Here is a 27,513-nt window from a genome sequence, read left to right on the forward strand (position 1 = left end):
CTGGATGCTCAGGGGATGGGGGTTGGAGGGACATGCTGGTGAGGCTGGTAAGCCTCCTGAGACTTCAGGGACCCCCTGTGATTCTGCAATGTTCCTAACTTGTGGTGAGATTCCCAAGGATCCTATAAATTCCCCTAGCTCGCTCTTCCAATTCTGGACATCCCTGCCCAGCCCCCAGGAAGGCGGCACAGCCTCGCACACTGCAGGGGGCATGGGCGTTGACTTGGCTTTGAGACACAGGCAGCCAGGTAATGCCCTCCGTGTCCAGGCCCCCACAGGACTGGAGTCCTCGTGCCCTCCCACACAGGGCTGGGGGAGGCTCCGGGCTCTGGCTGACCAGGGGCAGGCTGTAGCCAGAGTGGAAAATCCCCCACTGGCTGGCTTCACTCCATGTTGGCAGGCCCAGTGCTGGCCTCTCACCTGGGGCCTAAGGGCCTGACAAGCCTGTGTGGAGCCCTGAGTGCGGGGTGGGAGGTGGCAGAGAGGGGTGTTGGCATTAGAGGACTTTTTCCACACACCCCGAAATGGAGAAGGTACCTGTGCCAGGTCGGCAGGTGCTGGGCCAGCTCCAGGCCACCTCAGGCTGGGAGTGCCCGTGTGTGGAGGGGCACAGAGAGACCTGGAGATAGGGGTAGAGGCAGGATCGACCAGACCGCAGGGTTTGAGTGAGAGGCCCTGGGAAATGCAGGCCTTGCAGGAGGACTAGGGACAGTAGTGGATACTTGACCACTAACCAACCAGTCGGCGCTTCAAACCCACCCAGCGGCACTGAGGAAGAAAGTCCCGGCCATGTGACGGGCGAGGAAACCCGAGAGCAGGTCTCTGCAGTGCGGGCGCTTGCACGGGCAGGGGCAGACCTGACCACAAGGGGCTCGGTTCCCTCGGTTCCCTTGCCGTTCTTCTGACAGCGAGTCCCTAAGTGATGCAGACGCTTCAGGTGGCCGGCTGCTCACCCAAAGGTGGGTGGTTCAAGTCCACCTGAAGCTGCCTTGAAGACAGGCCCGTTGATCTCCTTCTGGACCTTGACCAGTGAAAACCTGGTGGATCAGAACCCGAGAGCAGAGCATAGGGCGAGTCCCCAGGTGGCACCCCTGGTTCACGTGCTCCGCAGCTGACCCAAAGGTTGCAGGTTTGATTCCGCCCAGAGGACCTTGGAAAAGAGGCCTGGAGGTCTACTTCTGAAAATCAGCCAGGGGAACCCTGTGGGGGACTGTTCACACACACACACACACACACACACACACACACACACACACACGGTTGCCACGCACCAGTCACAGTCCCAACAACCAGATGTGGCAGGGACGAGGGGCAGGACAGGGCAGGCAGTTGAAGAGCAGGAGTCCCATCTTCTTGCCCCGGGGCCAGGCCCCTGGCTGTTCCAGTCTGATCTGAGAGTCACAGGCTGCCCTGCTGCCAGGCTGTCCTGACGCCTGTCCAAGAAAGACATGAAGGCGAGAATCTCGCCAAATGCCCTCTTTGACCTTGGACCTCCTCAAATCACTCTGACTCCTGCCATTGGATGCCCTGGCTCCCCCACCAGGACCAGCCCTCCCAACCCCACCATCATGGCCGCCACCAGCACCATCCTGGGCACTGCCACCGTGGCTGCTGACCCATCCTCAGACACTCCCTTTGGTGGAGATTGGGGCGCTGCGATCCAGTGCCGGAGCGAGACCTCTAACCCCAAACTCCCAGCCATCCTCCAGTCGATTCGGACTCACAGCGCCCCGAGGCCAGGGCAGCACTGTCTCTGTGGGTTTCTGAGGCTGTCACTGTATGGGAGCAGGAAGCCTCGTCTTTCTCTCATGGAGTGGCTGACGGTTTCGAACTGTTGTCCTTGAGGCTGGCAGCCCGACTCATAACCACGACACCAGCAGGGCTCCTGAGCGGGGCGCCTCTAGGGTTGAAATGTATTCACGTTTGATTCTTCCTAGCTCCTCAGAGGGTCAATCCACCAGGACTCCTCCTCCCACGGGCCACAAGGCCTTCGTGGTTTGGCGCCCCAGAGGATGTTCAATCGTGCCTGGAGACATTGCTGATGGTTACCCTTGGGGGCTGCTGCGGGCTGGAGATGCCGCTCACCGCTCGGGGACGCACCTACCCCAACAGCACTGGCCACAAAGAGTGGCCCACCCTGACGTGGCAGCAGCGCTGAGGCTGAGGCCGCCTGGCTGCCCATCCTAGGTCCCTCGCCCTGTTTCCGGCTTTCTCCGGCCCCTCATCCGAAAGATGGCTACATCACGCCTCTGGTTTCCAGAAAGCAATCTTGGCCAGATGGCCACTTTGATCTCTCTTATCTCATACACCTCCTGGCCCCCAGGGCTCGTCGGAAAAAGTCGATAAGATGAAACGTGCGTGGAAACGCACACAGGAACAATGGGTGCCCGCAGCGCCCGGTACACAGGGTGGCGGTCATGCTTGCTCAGGGCCAAGAGTCAGGGTCTGGGTGCGTCCCTCGGGTATAAAGGGGGAAGGCCTGCTCAGGCTGTCACTCACGGCCAGCAGGACTCGCAGTGACTTTTCCTCTGCGGCGAACTGGGAATCGGCATCATGAAGGGGCTCCTAGCAGCCTTGGTCTGCCTCCAGGTCTTGGAGGCAGCAGTGGTCAAGTGAGTCTGGGTCCTGGCTGGTGCAGGGAGCCTGCTCCGGCAAGGAGAGCCCCTTGAGGGACAGCTCAGGCAGGGGAGACCCTACCCATCTCTGCTTACAGGGGGCATGGAAGGCTCCTTTGCTGGTGTAGGGTGGGACTTGGAGATGGGGGGCAGGGCACAGGCCCTGTCCTAGGGACACATCCAGTCCAAGGGAGAGGGCCAGCCTCTTCCTCTATCCGAGGAGAAACAATGGACCCGAACTAAGAACTTCAGAAACAACTGCTGGCCCTCTCTGATTGGCAGGTGGGGGTTAAAGTGCAATGATCTCTGGATGTGGCTCCCCACCAGTTGCTGTCAAGTTGATCCCAGCTCATGGTGGCTCTGTGGGTGTGGAGAAGACCAGAGGCTCTGTGTGTGTGTGTGTGTTTGTGTGTGTATGTGTAGACCAGTGGTCCCGTGGGTGTGCAGTAGATCAGCTCCATGGGGTTTCCAACAGCAGATCACCAGGCCTATCTACCTAGGTCCCTGTGGCTGGGTTTGAACTGCCCATCTCTCAGCTCACTGTGGTGAGCCTCAGCCATCTGCCCCTCCCAGAGACTCCAAGCAAACCTTCCTCGCAGCTCACTGTCTCAGAGTCGATGCCCGCTCACAGGGACCGCAGACAGCAAGGCAGAGCTGCCCCGGTGGGGTTCTCAGTCTGTAAATCTTTACGGGGACAGAAAGGCTCACCTTTCTGCTGGTGAGTTCAAACTGCTGACCTTGTAGTTAGCAGCCCACCCCCTGACCCACGTCCCCCCTGGGCTCCAAAGTCGCTGTCAGCACGTCCACTCTGACCTGGGGCGGCCCCGGGCACAGGGCAGCACTACCTCGGAGGGTTTCCAAGACCGTGGCTCTTTACGGGAGTGGAGAGCCAAGTCTTTCTCCCACGGAGCAGCTCGTGGGTGGCTGTGAACTGCTGACCTTGAAATGAGCAGCCCAGCACGTAAACAGGGGTCAAATGTTCCTTGGCCACTCTGTCAGACTCCCACACTCAGCTGAGCAGGAAATATCTGTCTCTGTATGCTAAGGAGTAGGAGGTGGGGTGGGAGGGGGCGAAGAGTGAGGCCCCCAAGTCTGGTGGGGCTCGCGGGAGGGACTTCGAGAAGGCTGCTGGCAGGCCACCAGGACCGAGGCATGCAGAGGCTAAGGCCCTGAGCGGCTTCTGCAGAGGCGGTTAGCATGCCGCTTTTATTGTCTTCACAGTGGGTTAGGGGACACTTTCTGGAGGTCTCCAGGTCCCAAGGCAAGGGGGAATCCGATAGAGGAGTATAGGAGCAGGGACAGCCCCCCCCAACCCCCAAGGCTGCAGAAGGTCTGGGTGGGCAATGGCAGCAGGCAGGCTGCCTAGGGGAGGGCCCGAGGTGGGGTGTGTGTGTGTGTGTGTGTGTGTGTGTGTGTGTGTGTAGCTGTGCAGGTCCTGATTGGAGCTGAGCTGGGCTTTAAACCCCTGGGTCAGCTTCCCCATGACCATGGCCTCCAGAGAAGAGCACCTGTCCACCCAGGCCATACACTCCATAGCAGGGGCCCGAGCCCCACTTTAGTGCTGGCTCAGCTCTGCTCAGCCACATCCAGCCAGGTACCTGGGACCTGCCAGAGCAGGAGGCTCTCTTGGTGTGTGTGTGTCTGTGTGTGTGTGTGTGTGTCCCCGCCACCATGTCTGAAACCGGTAGGGGGGTGGCATTTAGAGGTGATGGGACATGGGAGAGCTAGGAGACTCCTGGGGGGGGGAGGGGCATGCATAGGTGCAGAGCGTGGGTCTCTGAATTGTAGACCAAGGCGTTTGAAAAGGTTTGAAAGAGGAGGGGCTGCAGGAGAGAGGCAGGGGGAGAAGAGGCAGAGTGAGTGAGTGACCCCCGCGGGAGAGGCTGCTGGAGACACGTCCAAGTGCAGTCACTTGAGTAGAGTAGGCAGCAGTGAGGCTCAGGGTGAGAGAGCGCAGGGCGGAGACAGACAGAGAGGCGGGGAGCTCCTGGGGCGTTCAGGAAGGCAAGTGGGCCCTGGCTGACATGCAGCCCCTCTGCAGAGTCCCCTTGAAGAAAATGAAGTCCATCCGAGAGACCATGAAGGACAAGGGCTTACTCAGTGAGTACCTGAAGACCCACAAGTATGACCGGGGCAGCAAGTACTTCGGTGACCTCAGCGTGGTCTACGAGCCCATGGCTTACATGGATGTGAGTCCCCGCGCCCCCTCCTGCCTCCGTGCCCCTCTTCCCTGTGGCTGTTGGGTAGAACCTGGTGGCAGGGGGTCTGGATGCTTGCGGGGCGGGGTGTTCTTATGAGCTCTCCGCAGCTGCAGGGAAAACTCCGTCTCCGCTCTGGTGTGGGTTGTCACGTCTCTGCTGGGTCCACGGAAGTTTCGGGGTCCCATGTGCCCCTGGATCCTTCCAGGGCTAACAGCCTGCTACGTTCCCTGCCCCCCACACCGGCTGCCTAGGCCGCCTACTTTGGCGAGATCAGCATCGGGACCCCACCCCAGAACTTCCTGGTCCTCTTTGACACCGGCTCCTCCAACCTGTGGGTGCCTTCTGTCTACTGCCAGAGCCAGGCCTGCAGTGAGTGCTGGGGGCAGATGGGGCAGGGCAGAGGTGGGCACGTGGGGCTGGAGACTGCCGCTCTCTGGGGAAGGGATCCACTCCAGGAGGGGTGGCTGGGAAGAGTGGCAACCGGGCACTTGTCCATGGTCACGTAGGATGGCCGAGCCAGCTGGAGAGCCTCGTCACTGGGGGTCCCCTTGGTCTTTTCCTCTCAAGAATCCATATCCCTAGCTTTACTGCACCCCAACCCTCCCACGCCACTCTAACCTGTGGCCCTCGATTCCATTCTGTTCCCGTCCACCCCCCACGGATAAACCACACCCCTTCCTCCTCACCCAATCCTACTCCAGCCCTGACTCCGCTACTTAGCATGCCTCACCCAGAGTTCTCCTGGGGGTGGGAGAAAACAAGACAGGGGGTGAGCCCATTCTGGTTCCCGCTTGAGAGGCAGGGAATGTCCCTGTCCTTAAAGCTGTCAGTCCTTTCTAAATCCCTGGGGGTTGGGTTCTCGGTGCCTCTGTCCCTGGTGTCCCTCCCTGTCTCCCCTCAGGACATCGCTGGTTCCCAGTCTGACCAGCTTCAGGATAGGGAGAGGGCTGGGGGCGTGTTGGGACGGCCAGCGGTTCAGCAGCCCTTCATCTGATGAGTAATTGCTTGGCCCCTAGGAGCCCTGGTGGAGTAGTGGTTATGTATGGGCCTGCTAACTGCCAGGTCTGCAGTTCAAAACCACCAGAGGCTCCATGGGAGAAAGATGAGGCTGTTCACCCCTGTAAAGAGTTGCAGTTTCGGAACCCCACAGGGACAGCTCTACCCAGTCTTGCAGGGTCTCTTTGAGCCGGCATTGACTCGATGGCAGCGAATACTGTCTGGTTTGGGCCCTTGTCAGGCACTATGCTGCGGCTCAGGATTAAGACGTTGGACTGTCAGCAACGTGCCCACAGGGAGGTCACAGGCATGGGACAGACCCAGGTCCATCCGCACTGTGACGGGGCTTTGAGGTCAAGGCTAGCCCAGCCCTCCTCTGTGAGGGGTGGGGTGGTGAGGCCCCCAGGATGGGCAGAGACAGGGGAGATGTTTCCCACTCATCCGCTTGCTCTTCTCACCCCTGTAGCTGGCCACAACCGATTCAACCCCAGCCAGTCCTCCACCTACTCCACCAATGGGCAGACCTTCTCCCTGCAGTACGGCAGCGGCAGCCTCACCGGCCTGTTCGGCTACGACACCCTGACTGTGAGTGAGCTCTGCCTGCAGCTCCCACCGAGGGGCGTGGGCACGTGACCAGGGCCAGGCTTGGGTTTCTGAAGACACGTGGACACTTTGACGTGGACGGAGGAACGTCTCCATGTACCCAAAGGCCAGCACATGGACAAGGCGGACTCTCCTTATCCTCCAGGGGTTCTGAATCCCTGCAGGGGGCCCTGAGAAGAAGGGGGTGGGCAGGGGGTCAATGCAATGGCTTGGACAAGAGGCGGCTTTTGCAAGACTTGTGAGACCGAGAGAGGCCTGGGGCTGCCAGGGAGGTGGGTGGGGTCCCCTTTGTCACACCCCTGCCCCTCTCTGCCCTTTCCAGGTCCAGAGCATCCAGGTCCCCAACCAGGAGTTCGGTCTGAGTGAGACCGAGCCTGGCACCAACTTTGTCTACGCACAGTTTGATGGTATCATGGGCATGGCCTACCCTTCCCTGTCCATGGGGGGAGCCACCACCGCCCTGCAGGGCATGCTGCAGGAGAACGCCCTCACCAGCCCCATCTTCAGCTTCTACCTCAGCAGGTGAGGACCGCCCTCCTTCCTGTACCTGTGCCCAGCTCCCAGCCCACACCCCCTGAGGCCCTGGACCTCGGAGGCCCCATGCTCTGGTGTTTAAGACCTCCCAGACTCTGTCTGGGAGCTGCCTCCAGTCTTCCCCTTTCAGCTGCTTGACCTCCTGCCCAGAGCCTATCAGCTCCTCTCCTTCTTCTGGGCCCATCTCGTGTACGGTAATCGATGCTTCATTGATTTCGGTCTCTGGTTCTAGCCAGGCCTTGCTGCTCCCTAACCCTACACCTCACTCACGTCCAATGCCTAACAGATGCCCAACCATCAGACACCAGCCGAGGTCCTTTAGGGATGAGCCTGCCCTGACTGTCCTTCCAGGATGAGCCAACTGGGTGCATGGGGTGGATTCTCTAATCCCAGGAACCCCACATGGCAGAGCAGAACCATCCCACAAAGTTTTCTAGGGTGGGGTCCCCTGGTGGTGCTATGGAGTCAGTCATTGTGGGGCTGCTCGCCACAAGGTCAGCAGTTCAAACCCAGCAGCCGCTCCGCAAGAGACAGATGAGGCTCCCGTGAAGTTGTGCCACACGGGGGCCACTATGAGCCACAATCGAGTCGATGGTTGTGGGTTTGGTTTTTCCCCTCTGGATCTTGACGGTGCAATGGCCAGATCTTCCCCCTGCTGAGCCCCTGGGAGGGTTCAAACCACCAACCTTTTGCCGAGCAGCCAAGCACCTAAGTGCCCGTGCTGCTAGAGGTCCTTTAGATGCCACTCTCCAGGGCTGGGTCCCTGGGATGTGACTGCCCACCGGGTCACTCTGGGTGAATGCCGCTGGCACACTTGGCTTTTGTGGAGGGGGACGCTGCAAGGGGTCTTCAGCGACAGTGCCCTGTTCCACAGGCTGGGTACCCCGTCAGCAGACAGCTCTGAAAACCACACCAAACCAAATGAACCAACCATGGGCTGGCCCTCTCTCACCTCTCACGAGGCCTGGGGGAACGGGCAGGCTTAGAGGGGCCCCTGGTGACGTGTGACAGCTGGAGGGGCAGCTGGACTCTGTTCTGTGGGCAGCAGCATTTGGTCTCGAGGTGCCGGGAGCCCTGTCCTCGGAGAGCCCCCGTCTAGAGGCAGGGCAGGAGGCTGTGTGTGGCCTCCAACCCTGGATGTAGACTCCAGCCAATCCGGCTCCAGGCGATTTTCCGTGGCTGTGTTTTGGGACGTCCATCTCTAGTCCTTTCTTCCTCCAACCTTTCCCTCTGAAGCTCCGGGGACTCCAGAGCTCTGTGTACTCTGCCCAGCAGAGAAGTGAGGGGGTCCTTTTCCAGGGCCCCCTGCTGAGCCACTGCCCCTTGTCTCCCACAGTCAGCCGAGCTCTCAGGACGGGGGGGCCCTCACCTTCGGGGGTGTGGACAACAGCCTGTACACCGGCCAGATCTACTGGGCCCCCGTCACCCAGGAGCTCTACTGGCAGATCGGCATTGAGGAGTGAGTGTGGGCATCCTGTGGCAGTGGGCGCCCCGTGTCAAACACACGGGCAATGTTGGGTGGGTGGGAAGAAGAGGACCCCTCCCCCACCCCAGTGCCCATGCTGCCCACAATGCTGCCACAGGGGCCCTGTGCTGAGGGGTCAGGGGAGGAGGGGCGGGGTGGGGACGTGGAGTCCTGACCACTGAGACCAGCAGTCCGCCTCCAGGGGCTTCCAGATGGGAAGCCGGGGGTGGGGTGGTGAGGGGGGAGGGCCTTGTTTGTTCCTCCCCCTTATAGAGCCGATGGTTCTGCTTTCATGTATCAGGAACCTTCCTTGGGATGTTTGAGAGGGAGGCTGCGCGGCATGTAGGTGGCCCTGGCCGACTCTCAGGGGCCCTGGCGGTGACAAGTCGGACTGGGATCTGCAAGGTCCACAGTTCAAAATCACCAACCACTCCAAGGGAGAAAAACAGGGCATTCTGCCCCATGCAAAGCGTTTCAGTCTCGGGAGCCCACAGGAGCAGTTGTACCCTGTCCTCCAGGGTCGCTGTGAGTGGGAATGGGCTCGATGCCCATTTTGGTTTTGGGGTAGACTGGGAAGCAGTGGCTGGCGGGATCGGCCCTGCAGAAGGTGCTCGGGATCTGGTGCTGACTTCCCCTCGGCTGCCCTGAGCTGGTGGGGTGCTGAGCCCATGCCCCCTGTCCCTGTCAGGTTCCTCATTGGCGGCCAGGCCTCCGGCTGGTGCTCCCAGGGCTGTCAGGCCATCGTGGACACGGGCACCTCTCTGCTCACTGTGCCCCAGCAGTACATGAGCGCCCTTCTGCAGGCCACTGGGGCCCAGCAGGACCAGTATGGACAGGTGGGTCCCCCCATTGCTGCTGCTGTGAGGGCCTTGGGTCAGTTCTGTGCCCACAGAACGAGACCCTGCCCTGTCCTGCGCCATCCTCTCGATTGTGAGGTGTGGGCCCGTTGTCGCAGACTCGGGGTGAGGGGCTCCCTTATAGCCTTTGGTGCCTCTAGCTACTCCCAGACTCTGGAGGTGTGTGTGTGTATGTGTGTGTGTGTGTGTGTGTGTGTGTAGGGGGTAGGGCGCCGTGGTGGCTGGGAAGACTGGCGTGGGGACAGCGGGGGCGGGGGTGTACTGGAGGATGACTTGGGGGGGGCCAGAGGTTTATGCTCAGGGGTCCTGCGGAGATGGCCAGCAGGCAAGCATTCCTTCTGAGCTCCTGTCATTTGGAGGAAGTAGACTTGACGCTTGCTGGGCTTTGGGATAAGAGCACCCCCCTTCTCCAATAAATGTGGGGCAACAAGTGAGCATCAAGGGGGGCCCTTTCCTTCCTCATAGCCCTCCACCCCTCTAGCACCTCTCTAGAGGCCCCTGCTCTCTGGCCTGTGCCCAGCAGAGTCTGTTCTGTCAACACACTCCTAAGGGAAGGGTTTTGGAAGGCGGTCCTTCCTGCAACTCTGTGTGCTTCAGAGGCCCTGGCAGAGAAAGGACAGAGAGAGAGATCGCCTGTGGGGCACATTCAGGCTACAGCAGTGTTTTCACAGTGCTGGGGGTGTCGCATGGGTCTCCCCAGACACTTGGGTGCTCTATTTACCCAGCCTGACCCTCGGTGTTGCCCCTCCCATGCCCAAAGCGGCCTGGGTGCCGTGTGCTGGGTGCCGTGTGCGCTCAGCTGGCTCCTGCTCTCCTCCACAGTTTGTCGTGAATTGTAACAACATCCAGAACCTGCCCACCCTCACCTTCATCATCAACGGCGTGCAGTTCCCGCTGCCCCCCTCCGCTTACATCCTCAACGTGAGTCCCAGTCCCTGGGGGTGGGAAGCCAGAAATGCCCAGCCTCCCCATAGGGTGTGATGTCCCTGCCTGGCCCCGGGAGGCTCCTCCTCTGGACCGAGGCTGCCCAGGCGATGAGTGTGGTCGTGTTGGCTATGCGCATGGTCGCGTGGGGAGAGGCATGGCGCTATGCGGGGAAGCACCATGCCCAGGCTGTCGGGTTTGAGTTTCACCACACGTGCTGGGACGGAAAGTGGAGGTCGATTCACAAAGGAAATCGAGTCGATTTCCAGAGGTTTCAGTAGCGGACCGGAGGCTGCGCAGCCGGTTGGGGTGAAGCTGCAGCCAGAATCCATGTTGCTTTGGCTCCGAGGGAGGCTTGGGCGAGCAGGCTCCCTCCCAGCACTGGGCCAGGGGACCCTGCAGAAGGCCACTGCAGCCCACACCCGCCCACTGCAGAAAGTCCGCCCACCAGCCCCTCGCTGGGGGCTGCCACCATCCGTGAGCCTCTGGGTAGGGGCCCTGACTCCTGGGCCCCGTCTCGGTGACCTGGGCTCAGCACTGAGCAGGGTCCAGCGAGCGGAATGAGGGAATGAGCGCTGCCCTTCTCTGTCGAGCAGAACAACGGCTACTGCAGTGTGGGGGTCGAGCCCACCTACCTGCCCTCGCAGAACGGCCAGCCTTTGTGGATCCTCGGGGACGTCTTCCTCAGGTCCTACTACTCCGTCTACGACATGGGCAACAACAGGGTGGGCTTCGCCACTGCCGCCTAGACCCTCGGCCGGGACTCCCTCCTTCCTCCTGGCCCCCCACCCTCTGCTTCCTCTCTGGAACCTGCCCTCCTTGCCTAGACTCCAGATCCTCTCTATCAATAAATAGTTCTTCTTCATGCTGGCCAGCCTTCTGTTTTGGGAGGACGGATCGTGGTCTGGTCTCAGGGGAAAGGGGACAGCGAGGGTCTCTGATGGGCTCGTAGCAGTTATGAGACTTCCGGGGGGTGGAGGGTGGGCGTGAGACTCTAAGGTGAGTGGGGCACAAATCAGGCTTAGGATGGTCCTTTCACACACCCTGCCCAGCCCCTGGGGCTCGGCGTCTCTTCTCCACTTCCCTTTGGAGAAGGGGACAGTAAAAGTGACATCAGAGGGGCCTTACTTTCATGATGGTCACAAAGGCTTACGTGTGACAGCCCCCAAAGTGCAGCTATTCCTCACACACCACCACAACCAGGAGCACCGTGGCACCACAGTTAAGTGCTTGGCTGCCGACAGGAAGGTTGGTGTTTCGAACCCACAGCCCTGGCGATCTGCTCCTGTAAAGCTGGCCGTGTAGAACACTCAGGCAGGTCTCTGCGGTCTCAGCAGGGAGGGGAGGTGTTGCCAGGAGCGGGAGAATGATGAGCTCTACTCCACCTAACTACAGCCACAGAACCAAGCCAGCAACCTCACCACTGCGCCCACACCCGCCCTCCCACCGCCCGCAGTGTGACTAGGGGTCTGACACGGGCCAGCCAGCCGTGGGCCGCCGGTACTTGGCAGTGAGCTTGGATGCTTTGGCTCCGTTGTCACCATCATCACACGGTCCTCTCCAGAGGAGGGCAGTGCAGCCAGGATCCAGTTCCATAGGACTTGGGAAGGGGTGGGCTGATGGAGCTGATCATCTTTGTCACTTGGACTCCTGCATCCTGTGACTTGTATGTGAAGGGGGGGGGGGCTGGCCCTCAGCTGTGGACAAATGGGAGAGCTACTTAATCAGGTGGGCATCAGGCAGCTCACCTGCCCAGATCTTGTCTCTATGGGCTGCATCCCTGTTCTCCTTAGGGATTCCTAGTCAAGTACCCAGAAACCTGGGGCCCCTGGAGTGGAGGAGAGACAGAAGGAGGAGGAGGAGGAGGAGGAAGGAGAGAACAAAACCCAGTACTCTGACTTCTAGAAAGATTAGAAAAATTCGCTCTGGCAACAGGGGGCTTCGGGCGGGGCGCCTGCAAGCTTAGGCCGATGAGGGACAACCCAAACCAAAGCCTTGCCGAGTTGATGACGACTCATAGCGACCCTGAGTTTTTAGGACGGTCGCTGTTTACGGGAGTAGAAAACCCATCTGTCTCCCGCGGAGCTGCTGGTGCTTTCGAACTGCTGGCCTTTGGGATCGGATCACTGGGGCTATGTAAAGGAAAGACTGTGATGCAGAAAGCACTAGGCTGCTCATGGGTTCGAAGGACGGGGCTAGGCTGCTAAGGGAAAAGTGGGTGGTGGGGCCCACCAGCCGCGCCGCGGCAGCAAGCGGAGGCAGTCTGTTTCCGGAGAGAAAGCGGCGGCAGCCCAGGCGTACACCCTGGGAAACACGATGGGCCAGTTTCTATTCTGGTCTCAAAGGCTTTTGACTCGAGATGGCAACAGGTTTGGTCTGGTCCTGGGTTCGCCAGACTGGTCCCAAGCAGCGGGGGAAGCATAACTGTGGGATCCAAGTTCATGGGCACCTCAGCCAAACCAGGAGGGCAAGGCAGGTGCCCCCCTGCCGACTAGAGCAGGGCACCGTCCCGGCTCCACATTTCCCCCATCTCCCGCAAGAAGGCCTGCTGCAGGTCACACGGGCCACATAATATTGCAGTGAACTCTGGTTCGAAGCATGACTGGCTGAGATGAGAAAGTATATTTGCAAAAGCGAACGAAACGAAGCGAAAGGAAGGTTCCGAGTCAAAAGCCAACATTCTGGGAAACGAAGCCGGAAAAGCGGAACTACAAGTCCCGGCGTGCCTAGCGGCGCGGCCGTCGAGGAGACTACGCTTCCCGGTGGGCATTGCGGAAGGCCGGCAGGGGGCGGGGCGGGGTGGGGCGGAGCGTCCGGGGCGGGTGCTGCCCTCTGCCGGGCAAGGCGGGAAGTGGGCGCGGAGTGACAGCGGGAGCCGGGGCGCGGGGCTCCGTGACAGCGGAGGCGGCGGCCGCGGGCTGGACGCAGGGATCGGCAGCGGCGGGCAGCAGCGGCGGGAAGGGCGGACGGGGCGGGCCAGCCGGGTAGCGCGGAGCCGGAGACTCCTAGGAGCGGGCTGCGGCCACAGCTCGGGGGGCCGGCCGGGCACCTGAACTTGGACAAGTTGACGGAGCGGCGGGGCGCGGGCGGCGGACGGACTGACCTTCAGAGCGAGGTGAGGGGGGCCAAGGGGCGCAGCAGGCGCTCGGAGGGCCCGGAACTCCCGCCCCATACTCTCCCGGGCCCATCCCGTGGGGCGAGACAGGTGGGTGGGGTGGTGAGGGGGTGCCGGCCCAAGAGGGGAGAGGGACCTAGTGCGCCGCCCCCCACCCGCCCGGCCGGCAGTCGCTCCTGCTCGGGGCGCCCGGCGCGTGGCCCGATCGGCGCCGCCGGCTGAACCCCGGAGCCCCTCGGGGCCCTTCCTTCAGGCCCGGGCCGGGGGCGGCTTCTAGGCGACCTTATGTAACCGGGCGGGAGGGGCCGCGGCGGGCATGGGCCTTCCCCTCCCGGGAGCGGAGAGGCGCCGGGGCGGGAGGCGTGGGAGTGAACTTGCAAGAAGTTTGAAGGACCCGAGCGCCCTGCGCCCCCCACCCCCACCCCGAATCCCACCGTGGGGACTCGGCCAGGCAGGGCGACGCCGGGGAGGGGGTCTGGACGGAGGAGGTGTGCGGGGCGCAGAGTCGGCCGGGCCAGGCCCCGCCCAGATGGTCCCGCGGAGTGGGAGGGCCCAGCGGTGCCACCCCGGGCTGGGCTGGGGCCGGTGGAAGCGCACCCCCCCATCTTCCCGCCTGTTCCTTCCTCCCACCCGGGGCCGCTGCTGCTGCTGGGGTCCTGCGAGCACAGTCCCTTTCCCTAGCGTCTCAGTCCACGACCTGTGGAACCCCGACTCCGCGCGCCCCCCCTCCTCTGTCTGCGCTCCCCTGGACTCCGGGCCACCCGCCCGCCCCCTTCCCCGAGAGCCCTTCCCTCCGCCCCCCTCCGGGTCCCGAATCCCGGAAAGCACACCCCCTTCCCCCTCCGAGCGTCCGCACCGCCCCACCCTCGGCTGTCCCGTCCCCCAAATCAGCGCTCCCTCACCCCCGCCCCTCCCGGCGCCGTACCCAGGCCCGCCCCCGGGGGGAGCGCGGGGAGTGGGCGCACCCGGCCGGACCCCCGCCCCCCGGCCCCCTCCCGGCCTGCGGCTCCGGCGCCACGCACGGCTGCCCAGAGCCGCCCCGGGCTGCGCGAGCAGGTTCACGCCGCAGCCGCCTGGCGCGTCCCCGGCCGGCGCCCGGGGGAGGAAGGGCGGGCACCCGGGGCGGGGCTGTCCGCGCGAGCGTCCGCTCGGCCCGGGGCTCTCCGCGACTCAGGCCCCCGCCGGCCCCGCGCCCTGGCCCGGTCGGCCCCGGCCTACGTCCTCGCTTGTCGCTTCTGGGGACGGTCCCGGACTAAACTTGGGCGCAGCACTTTGGTTTCGAGCTCGCTGGGGGAAGTGTCACTTAATAACCGCCCTGCCATCCGCCCCCAACAGAGGGGAGGGTGCTTAGTCGAGCGAGGAAAGGGAGTTGAGGCCTGTGGGGGCCACCTTGACACCTAGGGGAGGTGGGCTCACGTCCCCGCACCCGCTGGCTCTGGTTCAAGACCTGGCTCTCCGGGCCCCTGGGCGCTGCTGCAGGCTGGCCTCGGGCTTCCTCCGAGCAGATGCGGATGCGCTCAGATCCAAACTTGGGCGGCTCTCGGTGCGCCCTGCCTTCCAGGAGCTCGCGTCTGGTGAGAGAGAGCTAGCCATGGACTTGCGGGCCAATTGCAACAGTTGCTTCAGTTCCTCCAGCCTGGGAAAAAGGGCAACATGAGCGGCCCCCTCTCTGGCCGCTGAGGCGCAAGCCGAGCTTGAAGCAGAGGGCCAGAGAGGAGCGATTGGTGGGTGAGGAGGCTGCAGCTCTATCTTGTACTCTGTTCCGCTCTCTGGGGTGAAGCCAAAAACCCCAAGTCTCCCCGGGCCCAGTCTCATGGACCGGGTTTAGGGGTGGGGCAGGGGACAGCCCCTGCAGGTGAGCTGTCACTCCAGGGAGGACCAGTGGGGTTCCCGAGGGCTGAGGGTGGTGTGACTCCCAGTCATGGGTGGGCCTGGGTTGGTGGCAGATGGGTGCCCAGTGCCCACTGCTAGTGAGGCCTGTTTCTGGGAAGCTGGAAAGTGGGTGGGAAGGTGCTCCCATCCCTCAAGCCTGACTGCCTTTGAGGATCTGGGGAGTTAATAGAGTTACTTAGCACCTGTGCCCAGGGGGAGTGGCTGTCCACCTGCCCCACACCCCCATCCACTCCCACCTCCTTGCTTCCTTCTCCTCCTTTTCAAAGTCAGGTTGCTTTCTGCAGCAGCAGGGGCTTCCCCACCACAGCTGGCCCCAAAACCTGGCCAGGCCTTTGCCCTGAGAATGGAGGGTATGCTGTACTTGGGGCCCTCTTTGGGGCAACCCACCAGGGAAACCCGGCTGGCCTCAGACAGGAGGGAGGGAGTTCAGGTTCCCCAGAGCTGCCAGCAAAGTCCCTGTCCTGGGAGGCTGTGATCACATAGGCCTGGTACTGAGTGTCTCTTCCAAAGACAGGGCTATCAAAGCCTACTCAGGCTGTGGGACTGTGGGGTTGGTGTAGTTGGTGCGGATCTGCACGTGTCGTTCTGAGGTGATAGGTATCCAGGTATTTTTGAAACACAATATGATATTCATAGAAGTCCTGCCTGTTTCCTATATGCTGTGAAACCAACCCCAACCAAACCTACTGCCCTCGAGTCAATGCTGACTCATAGCGACGCCCCCGTGGGTTTCTGAGACGGTGACTGTTTATGGGAGTAGAAAGCCCAGTCTCTTTCCAGCAGAGCTGCGGTGGTTTCCAACCAGCAACCATGCGCATTGCAGCCCAACACGTAACCACTATACCACTAGGGCCCCTTCGGCGACAATCCAACCGTATTTGAACAAAATTCAGTTGCTCACCAGAGTTGTCAGTTTTTATGACGTACTTACTCTTTAGACGTAGCAGGAGTGACTCTTTACCTTCTACTGATCTTTGTACCAATCACCATTATACTGATTCAGAGAAGTTAAGCAAGTTGCCTAAAGTCACACAGTCTGGAAGCAGCCAGACTGGGATTCTAAGCTAGGTCCTACGGATTCCAATGCCCACATTCTCACGATCCCTAACAAAGAACACTTCTGGGTTGGCTAGGAGTTCTTCCTTAAAAAGGTGGGGGGTGGGTCTTGGGAGCCCTCTTCACCCCAGCCAGGGTCTCCCACACTGAGCAGGGATGGGATCTTGCGAAGGCCCTGCCCCACAGGATCCTCAAAGGCCCCTAATGAGAGCCTGCCATGCCTGGCCAGGGGAGGAGGTTGTCTCAGACAGGGCTTCTGGCCTATGTAGAGACCCTAGATGTCCCTGGAAGGGAGGAAGTACCCGTTACTGATGGCCTCTGGGCCTGACCCCATGCCTGGGACAATAGCTTAGCAGGCTACCCTCTGTAGGCTTGTTTAATCAGATGTGGGGACTCATGGAGGTGGGGGGAAGGACTGCAGTGAAAGTCAGAGGCAGGGGACCCTACTCTGCTCTGATCAGCTGTGTAGCTGGGGCAGGCTCCCTCTGGGCCTCAGTTTCCATATCTCCAGATCCAGATGGTCTGTGGGCCCTCTTCCGAATTGATGGTAAAAGCACCAGCGAGCGAGGGGCTTCCAGCAAGAAGGAAGAGTGTGGTGTAGGGAGAGGTCGGAGGGCTTAGGAGGTCCATCTCTCAAGCTGTAGCTAAAGGCTCATCCTGGTGGAGCAATGGATCCAGTTCTTGGGGCATCACCACGGCCAACACATACCTGGAGCACTGTGCCTCCGGGTGCCATGTCACCAGGGGCTCTGGACAGACTCCTCGGCATGGAAATCCCAATCCCAGCTCTCTAGTGGTTGCCCTTAGTGTGCCCCAGTGATAAAGCGAGGTGACAGATACTATTCAGTCAGACCTCATGAAACGCCGCCCAGACCGACACCATCCTACCACCATCGTTGAAGCCGCTGTGTCCATCTGGCTCATCGAAGGTCTTCCTCTGTCACTGGCTTTTCCAAGCCTCGGGTCCTTTCCCAGGAGCTGGCCTCTCCTGCTAACATGTCCAGAGTACCTGAGGTGAAGTCTTGCCATCCTCTCTTCTAAGGAGTGCTCTGGCCATACTTCTTCCAAGACAGATCGGTTCGTTCTGTTGAAGGTGCAGAGCACTTCCCATCTCCTTCTCTGACACCATCAGTCAAGCACGGCGACTCTTCTTTGGTCTCCCTTATCCGCTATGCAACTCTCACAGGCGTGTGAGGCCACTGAAGATACCACAACTTGGTCAGGTGCACGTTAGCCCTCGGAGTGACGGCTTTGCTCCTTCGCACTTTAAGGAGGGTCTCGTGCAGCAGGTGTGCCCAGTGCAAGACATCACCTGATTTCTTGACTGCTACCTCCCGAGTGTTGACTGTGGATCTAGGTGAAGTTGGCTCTAACGCATAGTGAGCCTACAGCACAGTGACGCTATGCAACTGTCCCTGTGAGTTTCTGAGATGGTCACTCCTTACAGGAGTGGAAAGCTTTGTCTCTCTCCCACCAAGAGCCTGGAGGCTTTGAACTGTCGACCTTGCGGTTAGCAGCCCAACGTGTACATAACCCATTACACCACCAGGATTCCAAAGCCTTTTGGTTGCACCCACTCAGTAGTGGAGGAGCCCGGGTGGCGCACAGTGGTTATGCACTGAGCTGCTAGATGCAAGGTCAGCAGTTCGGAGCCCCAGCCGCTCCGTGGGAGAAAGACAAGGCGCTTCACTCCCATAAAGGTTTACAGTCTGAAAATCCACAGGGGCAGTTCTACTCCGTCGTACAGGGTCACTGTGAGTGGGAACCGGCTCGATGACAGTGAGTGAGCTACTTCATAGTGCTGCAGGGTCAGCTAAGTCCCATCCGCGTGTGTATGGCGCTAGAATTGTGCCAAGCCCCCCAAATGGTAGCCATTATCCTATTGGACTCTTAGAGCTCATCAAGGGAGACCCTTCACATCTCCTGTTCAAGGGAGCAAATGGAAGCAGCGAACGTTCTGTGAAATGAAGGCCTGGTGTGTCCACTGTCTTGAAATGTGACACAGTGCTTCCGCAGTACACCCAGCCTGGTCTCTGGCCCTAATGAGATCGCACAGGGGACACAGCGTCGCCACCTTGGTGGTTCTTTTGAGACCCCTGGCCTATGGCTGCCCTCTGCGCCCCTCCACTGTGCCCCAGAGATCCTGGCCCCTGAGTGGGAGATGTGACCCAGTGCAGAGATAAGATCCCAGCGATAGGGACTTATCAAACCCACAGGAAGTGCTTCGCTGAGGGGTTTCTGAGGGGTGTGAAGCAGAGGGCAGCCACCAGGGGCTGGAGCAACAGGTGGGCTCTTGACCCTGGCTTTGAAGTGTGGGCTGAGGAGGGGAAGTGAGGTTTGGTCGCCCCCTGGCTAGCTGCCTTGGGCCAGATTGCTGGAGCTTGAGCACAGAGCAGAGGTCCCGAGTGAGACAGAGGCATGCATCAGTCCAGGAATGCCACCAGACTCTGGCCAGAAACCCAAGTGCCCAGCCCTGCCCCCAGCCTTGTTTTCGCCCTCCCCTCCTGCCTCACTGTAATCAAGCCCGGCTCTGCACCGAGGCATGTCTTTCCACGGACACCAGGAGGCTGTTCCAGCTGACTAGGGCTGGAGCTGAAGACACAATCATTTGGGGGGCTTGTGAAAAAAACAATCTTGCCTCCAGGTCTCTAGGGGAGGGCCCCAGGCACTGGCACAACCACCACAACCGCCACCTAGGTGACTCCAATGTCATTTCTTGATGGCCACCCTGAACCCCACCCATTGACCCATTGCTGTCTAACCCGGTCCAGCTCCCCGCGAGCCCGGCGCTGCAGGGCAGTATCGTCCCTGGGGGTTCTGTGACTGTGAGCCCTACGAGAGGAACTCGGGGGATAGGCCCAACGAACCCAGCCCGCTGGCGTGGTGTCACCTGGGACTCAGAGCCACCCTGTAGGACGGAGGTGGACTGTCCCAGAGGGCTTCCAAGCCTCATCAGTCTCCTGAGGAGCAGCCGGGCGTTCAAACCTCTGACTCTGGGGTAAGCAGTTGAACGCTAAACCACTGCATCACCACCTATAAAGACGACACCTACAGAAACCCTATAAAACCAAACCCAGCTCCCCACCACCAAGGCACGGCGGACTCATCACCAGCCCCCGGAGGTTTCCCAGGCTGTAGTTGCTCAGGAGGGTAGGAAGAAAGGCCAGACTTTGGCCCGAGGAGCTGCTGGTGGTTTCAAACCGCCGACTGTGTGCATTGGAGCCACTATAGTGCAGGGCTCCAAAGGAAGCCCTCAGGACCACAGTCATGGGTCGGAGCAGCTGCAGGTGGAGGGCTCCGAACACCAACCTTGGGGTTAACGAATCAGGTAGGCCGTTGCCATCCGGTCGATTTCGACTCACAAGGGTTCTACAGGACCGAGTGGACTCCCCGCTAGGACTTCCAAGATTGTCAACTTGACGGAAGCAAATGGCCACATCTTTGTCTCGTGGGGCTGCTGGTGGGTTCGAACTGCCAACCTTGCTGTTGCTTAACTGCTGCACTACCAGGGTTCTTTTCGTCGAAGGCAACCAAACCCACTGTAGTGGAGTTGATTCCAATGCAGAGTGAGCCCCTAGGACCGAGTAGAACTGCCCCAGGGGGCTGCCAGGGCTGCCCATCTTTATGAGGGCTGATTGCCAGGCCTTGCTCCTGCCAACCGGCTGGAGGGGGGGGGGGGTCATACCGCCGACCTCTTGGTTAGCAGCCCAGCAAGAAACCATTGCTCCAGCAGACACCTGTTCTTAAGGAACATGATCTGCACAAGCCTAAGAGGCCAAGTGGACTGTACACCGAGCTCTTAGCTGCAAAGTCTGCTGTTCGAACCCACCAGCCACGCCGTGAGAGCAGCTGTCTGCTTCCGCCAAGTTATAGAGCCGGAGAAACCCAGAGGGGCAGTGCTTCCCTGCCCTAGATATAGGGTCCCCGAGTCCGCTTGTTTTGTAAACCCACAGGGCTGCAGAGTTAGAACCGGGGGAAGGCCTAGATTGAATTTGGGTTTTGGTGTGCGACACAGCATAGTGGACCAGGGAGGACAACCTGGGCCCTGAGAGGAGTCAGGACTCCAGGCAGAGCCCAGAGCTCCTGGGGTGCTGGCAGAATGGGGCTGTGGAGGTAGGAGGGAGCCCCGCTGCTGTCCAGTTCGGCAGCTGAAAGACCCAGCTTGTGTTACCTGGGCACCCCCAAGGACTTGATTAATGTTCGAACTGCGTTTCTTTTTCGTAATAAAAGCGATGAAACTGGCATAAAAGGTATTTCTTCCCTTCCTTCTGTGGTCGAAATTGGGGGCATGAGGTAGGGGTTGGTTGGAGGCTCATCAGTGGAGGCGGGGAATCTTCCTTGGAAGCTGGAGCGGTGCCTCCGGCAGCCACAGCTGGTGGGACTTGAGAGCATGCACCCTCGCCCACCTGTCTGCAGATGAATGGGAGGCTTGAGCAGAGGCCAGGGACCACGTCCCGATGCACCTAGAAGTTGTTAGCTGCCACCGAGTGGGCCCCGAGGAGTGGGTGACCACAGTGCCCAGCAGAACAATGCACCGCCTGGCCCTGCGCCGTTTCCGTGGTGGATTGCGGATTCATTTGTGGGATCTGTGGGGTTTTATTGGTTTGTCCGAAAGCTCTGTCCAGAGTGTTTGGCATCATAACTAATAATAATAATAATAGCCAAACCCCAAAACTTGACACCTATTGAGTCTATTCCAACTCATTGTGACCCTGTAGGACAATGTAGAACTGTTCTAAAGATTTCCCCGGCTGTAAATCTTTACCGAAGCAGACTGCTTCATCTCTTTCCATCAGGGTGGCTGGTGGGTTTGAACCATGGATCTTTCCATTAACACCCCAATGCTCAACCCGCTGCACAACCAGGGCTCCTTCAGCATCATAAACTCACCGCCATCGATTGAGTCAATTCCAGCTCTCAAGAGACCCTATAGGACAGGACAGAACTGTCCCCGTGGCCCATAGCCTCATCTTTCTCCCTTTAGTGCCAGAGCAACATGCAAACCTCCACTGACAGATGGGTGTTTGCTGAGCATAAAGTGCCTTTGCCTGGTTTCGAACCCACATCTCCCGTCTGGAAGGCAAGAATTCTACCACTGAACCACCTCCGCCTCACAGAGTGCCTCATACCTAGTGAACACTCAATAAACATCGATGGAATGAATGAAAGTGAATTGAGCCCCTACAATGTGCCCCGAAGCGAGGATATGAAAGCTCTTGCCCATGGTGTCTGCCCTGCAGCCCCCCTATCCCCCACAGCTAATTCCCGGGGACCTTGTCCACAGCTGACAAGGTCCTGAGCTCTCTGGTCCCGCCCTGACCCATCCTAACACTCCCCCACCCCCCAGTAACCTAAGCCCGACCGCACTCTGGCTTGGGGCTCACAGTCTGTCCCTCCCCACAGAGATTGTGTTAGCACCTCTGGTGTCCAGCACCCCCCCACCCCCATTCCATTTCTGTCTGTGGGTCTGTGGGGCGGGGCCCTGGTTTGTTTTCTCCTGTTTGCCAAGGGAAGTCACAGCTTGTCCTCTGCCTTGTTTATAATTGGTTTTGGGACAGCAGCTGCATCAGCCCCCCACAGTCCCTAGGGGTGCGGAGTGGCCAGGAGGTGACACACTACACTGTCCACCCCTGTTGCCTCTTGTCCCTTCCCAGGCTCCAGCCAGGTGCTCCCAGCTGTCCCTGCCAGCATGCCTCTGGCTGACTTAGCTGGGATGCTCGCCGAGCCGTGAAACGAGGGGTCCTGCCCCCACACTGTCAGGAGGGTAAACTGAGGCACGGAGCATATCATGGGGTCAACACCTCCCGAGCGTCTGTCACTGTGTGGGCCATGCAGGCTGGTGGTGGTGGTGATCGAGTACAACCTCGGCTCCTTCCACAAGGAGCGCTAGCCTAGACAGGGACTTAGGTGCACCGTCACCTGTTCAGTGGACAGAGGCCCACGTTTCTGCAAATGGGTCTGCGGCCAGGGTGGCCACCTCCATGATGTGGCTTTAGATTCTCAGCCCTCCCATCACCAGACTCTCACCTGGAGCCACCTCTGCAGGACCAGGGGCTTCCTGGTGGGGCGGGAGGTGTCCAGGCTGCTGAGAGGGAGGGAGGGGGCCACCCACCTGCTACTTGCTTTTCTAGAGTGGAGCCACCCATGTCTGTGTCCCGTAGCAACCACAGACCGTAGTTTGCCTGGTCTCGAATTGGATAGAGAGGGAATCAGATTGGATCCACGCTGCTGTAAAGTGGTTCCCGTGGCACAGACGATTCGTGAAATTCAGCCATGCGGTCGTGGATAGCGGTTGTATGTTCATGTTCGCTGCATGTTCGCTGCTGTAGAGCATTTCATTGTATAAACAGGCACCGGACTTGAACCCATTCTCCCTTTGCATCCATGAACATTTGGGTTGCTTTGTGCCTTTGGCTGCTATCAATAATGCGGTAAGCGTATACCCTGCCTGTGCTTCCGGCTTCCACCTGGATGTCCCATGATGACTCAAGTCCATCTCACTGTGACCTGACAGTGACAGGGCAGAGCAGAACCCATACGTTGGCTTCCCAAGACTGTAAATCTTTTCAGGAGTACATCGCCTCCTCCTCCTCCTTTGGCGTGGCTCATGGGTTTGAACTGCTGACCTTGCAGTGTGCAGCCCCACACACAACCCTTGACGCCACCAGGGCTCAGTTCTCCAGAGTATGTATCTGTCCAGGAGTAGAATGGTCAGGGTACAATGCATCCCTCACCTTTAGTACATACTTGGGTCAGTGGTCATACCAGTTTGCTCCTTGCTAGCCACATATCGGAGTGCCTCCTCCACCCCACTGCCGACACTTGGTGTGATTCGACTGTTGAGGCTTTGCCCCCCAAGCCCCCCGGGGAGGGTGCGGTAGTGGCACTCATGGGGTGATTTGCGGACACCCTCCCATGTTATGACTAGATGCCTTTTGGTGCATGCTCACCGACATCCATAATCAGCCGTCAGCCATGGCGACACGGAAGCAGTTTATAAGCAGATATTTGTCCTGCGCAAAACTTTACTCGAATGCCCATAACTTTGTGTGATCCAGCCAGCTGAGAGACCGCTGTGATGTTGAACACCAGGGAGAGGGCGGTGGGAGAGTGGTCCTTTTTTTTGGAGGGTGGGGTGGGGGGAGGTGGGGAACTCTCAGTGACAGTGCCTCTGGCTGGAGGCTGTAAGTCCACAGTAGCCCCCTGACTGGCACACCTCTAGGGGAGCAGGGAGATGCCAGGGCTGGGACCTGCAGCAGGTAACCCTTCAATTTAGAATCAGCAGGGGCTCGCCTCTTGGGTGCTGTGCAGAAAGTAGTCCTACACTGCTATGCTAGACAGTGGCCGGCCCCACCTGTCACCGCCGGCCCTGACGAATCCTGATCTAGAAACCCAGGGAGCTGAGGCTTGCCAGGCACTTGCTGCGGGGCTTCCGGGAAGGACTCTGAGACCCAGTCTCCTTGTCTGATCGATGGGGATGGCTGCCCCTCCCCTTGACGGGGCTCTTGGGCAGTGGATGGGTGCACAGGAGGCCGCTTGGGAGGCGTCTCATGCGAAGGGGCCGTAGGCCACTGTGTCCCAGGCAGGGAGGGCATCCTGACATGGCCATTCTCCCGTGACTGTCCACGGAGCTGGAGCAGTCAGATGACCAGTGGGAGCCTCTGCCCTGCTTCCTGCTCTGCAGGCCTCCGAGGGCCGGGCACCCGCCCTGCAGGCCCCCCTTTTGATGAGGCCTGCAGGAATGAGGGCTCTTCAGGCAGCTCCTGGGGCCCAGGCTGAGCCATGTTTTGACTTTGTCCTGAGCTAGGTGGGAGTCCAAGGCTGTGGGTGATAAGAGAAGCTTATATCATGTCCTTATCAGGAGCCCCGCTCCAGGCCCCACATGGTAAGGGGCGGGAGTCAGAGGTCTTTGTTAGGGGCACTGCACCCCCAAGCCAGGCCCCTCGAGACCTCAACTTTTTCTGTGGTTTGCTCTCCCTGGGAGGGCCAGGGTTGGGCCAGAATCTGGGTCAGTCCTCTCTGGGCCTCTCAGACTTCCTGTTCTAGGGTTCTCCTCACTCTGAGACATCTCCCGCCTTCCCCAGGGGCCAGGACCTGCCCAGCCTTCCCCACACCCCCTCTGCCCTCTCCCCTGCTGATTCTAGCCCTCAGGAAACCCAGACAAAACCCAAAACAGCAACCACAACAAGCCTCCAAACCCACTGCTCCTGAGTGACCCCATAGGACGGAGTAGGGGCATCCCCATAGTGTGCCCAAGGCCGTGTAAATCTTTACTCAGAAGAGCGAACCTCAGAGGAAACCCGGTGTGTTCAAACCTCTGACCTGTCAGTTAGCAGCTTGGCTCTCTAGCCACCGGGCCACCAGGGCTCCTGCTCTCCCGAAAGGGCTCAGTAAATGCCATGCGCGCTCAGGGGGTGGTGACTGACCAGAGCCCAGTGAGACCCCTCTTTTCTGACAGAAGTGGAACCCTTTAGCCACCAGAAAGAAGCCCTAAGTGCAATGCTCTTTCTCCCTCTCCCCTCCCCCAGGCTGCTGGGAGAGAGGGTCTGTGGGGGCTGAGGCCCTCTCAAGTCACTAGGGCACGGGAGCAGTTCCCCACAAAGGGCACAGCGTGTGGTGGCAGGGCTGTCCCCAGGACTTGGTGGTAATGTGCGTGGCTTCAGGGTGGTGAGCAGAAGTGTGGTTGGGCAGGAAGGCGGTGAACTGTGGGGCGTCTGGCGGAAGGCATGGGAGGGTGTGGGGTCAGCTGAGTCCCCACTAGGCCTGGGGTGATAGCTGACCATCTCAGTTTGGGGTGCTGGGGCCTGGGGCAGTCTGAGGCGATCAGACGGTGTGGCTGGCAGACAGCAGCACAGAGAGGCTCAAATGGATGGCGGGAGCAGCAGCGTAGGCTGGAGCTGGGGCTTGGGTACGAGATTGGAGCTGGGAGCAGGCCTGCAGGGATTGGGCTGTGGGTGTGAGGGGCCCTTTGGGCGTGTGGCTATGAGTAATCTTCAGCCACATTCTGAGCTCCCAGGGGGTTGTGCAACTTCCTCTCCCGAGGCCCAGGCCCAGGCTGCAGGGGGCTGGGCGAGAAGCAGCCGTGCTGGGGGAAATGAGGCAACTGGGTCCGACTTGGGGCGGGACTCCTGCCCAGGGCTCCGGCCCTTGGTGGAGCTGAGCATTCTCGGGGTCGCCCCCCCCCGGGGGGCTTCCCTCTCCCAGGTATGAGGAGGTATGAGGGGGTGAGTGTGGTGGTGTACAAGGGCATGTGTGCATGGGCTTTGTGCATGGTGGGCGGCAGGTGTGCACGTTCCGTTCGTGCCTATGTGTGTAGGGGGCGTGTGTATGGAGTCCATGTGTGCGGGTGGTGTGTCGAGGCAGTGCTTATGGTAGTGTTGTGTTGTGTGATGTCCTCAGGAGGTGGGAGTGTAGGGACAGGGCCCTTGGGCAGGCTATCTTTTGAGGAGAAGCAAAGGGACCACTGAGCTGGGCCCGGCAGAGAGCAGCCGGAGGGAGGCTGGGGAGCAGGTGGCTCAGGGCAGCCTGTGTTCAGGCTTCGAGAGGGGCACACGATGGTGGGAGGGAAGCCATGTGGTTCGAAAGCCAGCAGGGCCTCGGCCCTACAGCGGAGAGCCCTGCACCTCTGGCTCTGCACCTGGAGGAGCACACCCCCCTCCCAGCTCGCTGGGGTTGCTTGGAGACAGTTGAGAGGAGGCCAGGCAGGAGCAGCTCAGCACTCCCGGCCGTGGTGGGGGAGGGTGTACTCTGCCCTTTGGCCCCCTCCCCCCAGCTCTGCAGCCCTGGCACGTTCCTTACCCACCTAGTACCTTGTGCTCCTCGCCCGTAAATCAGGGCTGACGATGACATTGCCCACCTTGCCGGCTCGTTATTAGTAGGAAGTGACTCGGCCTTGGTCAGGTGCTTAGAACGGCATCTGGTGCCCAGGACATGCTCTGTCCGGGCCCCTGTGTTTCCCGGGCGTGTGCCTATGTGTTCCGACAGAAAAATGGGGACTATTGGTGATGATGGGCGTGGGGTCGAGTGGCTTCTGTGCGCTGGCCCTCCTCTCGACAAGTGTTGTGGCGTGCTTTCCCGGTGTCGGCTCCTGGAGCCCACAGCCACCCTCGGAGGTGCAACCTGGTAGCCTTCCCAGCTGGCAGATGGCAAGTGGAGGCACAGAGGGGCCAGGCACACTGCCTCTGTGCAGAGAGTCCGTGAGGAGCAATGGTGGCATGGGAGGCTGCGGCCCTCAGGCAGACCCGACACCACCCGGCTCATCCCTCTGCCCAGCTGGAGGAAAGGGCAGGGCTTGCGGGGGGGGGGGGGGGGCAGGTGGCGGCTGACCCTCCTTGCACACTCTGGCCCCAGAGCGCTCCCTGTCCTCTCTGTCCCCACTCCGCAATCACTCGATCAACCCCCGTGAAAGCCAGACCCAGGATAAGGCAGAAACCCGCCAGAGAAGGAAAATGTAAATATTTCCCGCTCATGGAGAGCATTGATAGAAAAGACAGATAGAGTGCACCGTGGTGGAGGTAGAAACCTGGTAAGACCTAGGAAAACCAGGCTGGCCCATCAGGTTTGGCTCTCAGAGTCTTCAATGTCTAAAGAATTAAGATAATATAAGCCTTTTAAGTAGAGCGACCTTCTTTGGGTATTGAAGGGGGTGGGGGTGAGGGCTTCCTGAAGACCCCTCACCTCCCTGGGCAGACTCCAGGTCAAATCCATACCTGTGATTGAATTCTGTCTGAGCCACCGGCTGTGTGGCCTTGGGCCTCAGCCACCTGGCCTATGAAGTGGGCGTATTAGCAGTCTCCCCCTCCTGGGGTGACATGGAAGATGAAGGGGGACAGCACGGCCGGATGCTTGGCATAGGCCTGGCCCGCCATAAAGGATCATGGGAAGGAGCTGGCCAGGCAGGGAGTGGGGCTTGGAGGAACGTCTTCCAAACTGTGGTTTCAGGGGCACCACGCATCTGACCTTTACCGGGCCATGAAATCCCTTTCGTGAATCCCAATGAATATTGTTCAAAAAAATAGAATAAAACAGAAATCATTCAGTGTGTCCAAGTAGTATTGGTGGTGCTGTTTTAAACGTGTGTGTGTGTGTGCTGGGTTTCAATGTAAAATATATTTTTTTCTGTGAACTGTGGTTGAAGAAATAGGTTGGGGCTACTGACTTAGTTATTGCAGTGTTTTGCTCAAGAAGCCTCACTGCCCTGGAGTCGAAGCTGACTCATAGTGACCCTGCAGACCGGATAGAACTGCCCCTGTGA

At 59.9% G+C, this 27,513-nt stretch overlaps 2 protein-coding genes across 3 annotated transcripts in view; both read left to right on the forward strand.

Moving 5' to 3' along the window:
- The first annotated feature begins 2,553 nt into the window (after positions 1–2,553).
- Positions 2,554–10,944, forward strand: PGC (progastricsin). The gene is made up of 9 exons (XM_075554103.1): positions 2,554–2,612; positions 4,657–4,804; positions 5,068–5,185; positions 6,279–6,397; positions 6,738–6,937; positions 8,286–8,408; positions 9,103–9,250; positions 10,094–10,192; positions 10,792–10,944. The coding sequence occupies exons 1-9, from the start codon at positions 2,554–2,556 to the stop codon at positions 10,942–10,944; spliced, it is 1,167 nt and encodes a 388-aa protein (XP_075410218.1).
- A 2,180-nt stretch (positions 10,945–13,124) lies between these two features.
- The window catches only part of TFEB (transcription factor EB), a 55,191-nt gene continuing 40,802 nt past the window's right edge, over positions 13,125–27,513 (forward strand). The window contains exon 1 of one of the 2 annotated variants that reach the window (XM_075555125.1): positions 13,125–13,310. The gene's annotated coding sequence lies outside the window, so the exon portion shown is untranslated. Of the gene's footprint in view, positions 13,311–25,315; positions 25,464–27,513 lie in introns of those variants that run through there. The other variant, XM_075555126.1, reaches the window with a different exon arrangement.

Source organism: Tenrec ecaudatus, chromosome 7 (genome assembly GCF_050624435.1).
Source record: "Tenrec ecaudatus isolate mTenEca1 chromosome 7, mTenEca1.hap1, whole genome shotgun sequence".
In the NCBI taxonomy this organism is placed as follows: domain Eukaryota; kingdom Metazoa; phylum Chordata; class Mammalia; order Afrosoricida; family Tenrecidae; genus Tenrec; species Tenrec ecaudatus.

Excerpts from the sequence above, each read along its gene's own strand:
- PGC (XM_075554103.1), top strand. The coding sequence starts at position 2,554 with ATGAAGGGGCTCCTAGCAGCCTTGGTCTGCCTCCAGGTCTTGGAGGCA. Across the intron at positions 2,613-4,656 it reads TTGGAGGCAGCAGTGGTCAA|AGTCCCCTTGAAGAAAATGA; the intron begins GTGAGTCTGGGT and ends GCCCCTCTGCAG. Across the intron at positions 5,186-6,278 it reads CTGCCAGAGCCAGGCCTGCA|CTGGCCACAACCGATTCAAC; the intron begins GTGAGTGCTGGG and ends TCACCCCTGTAG.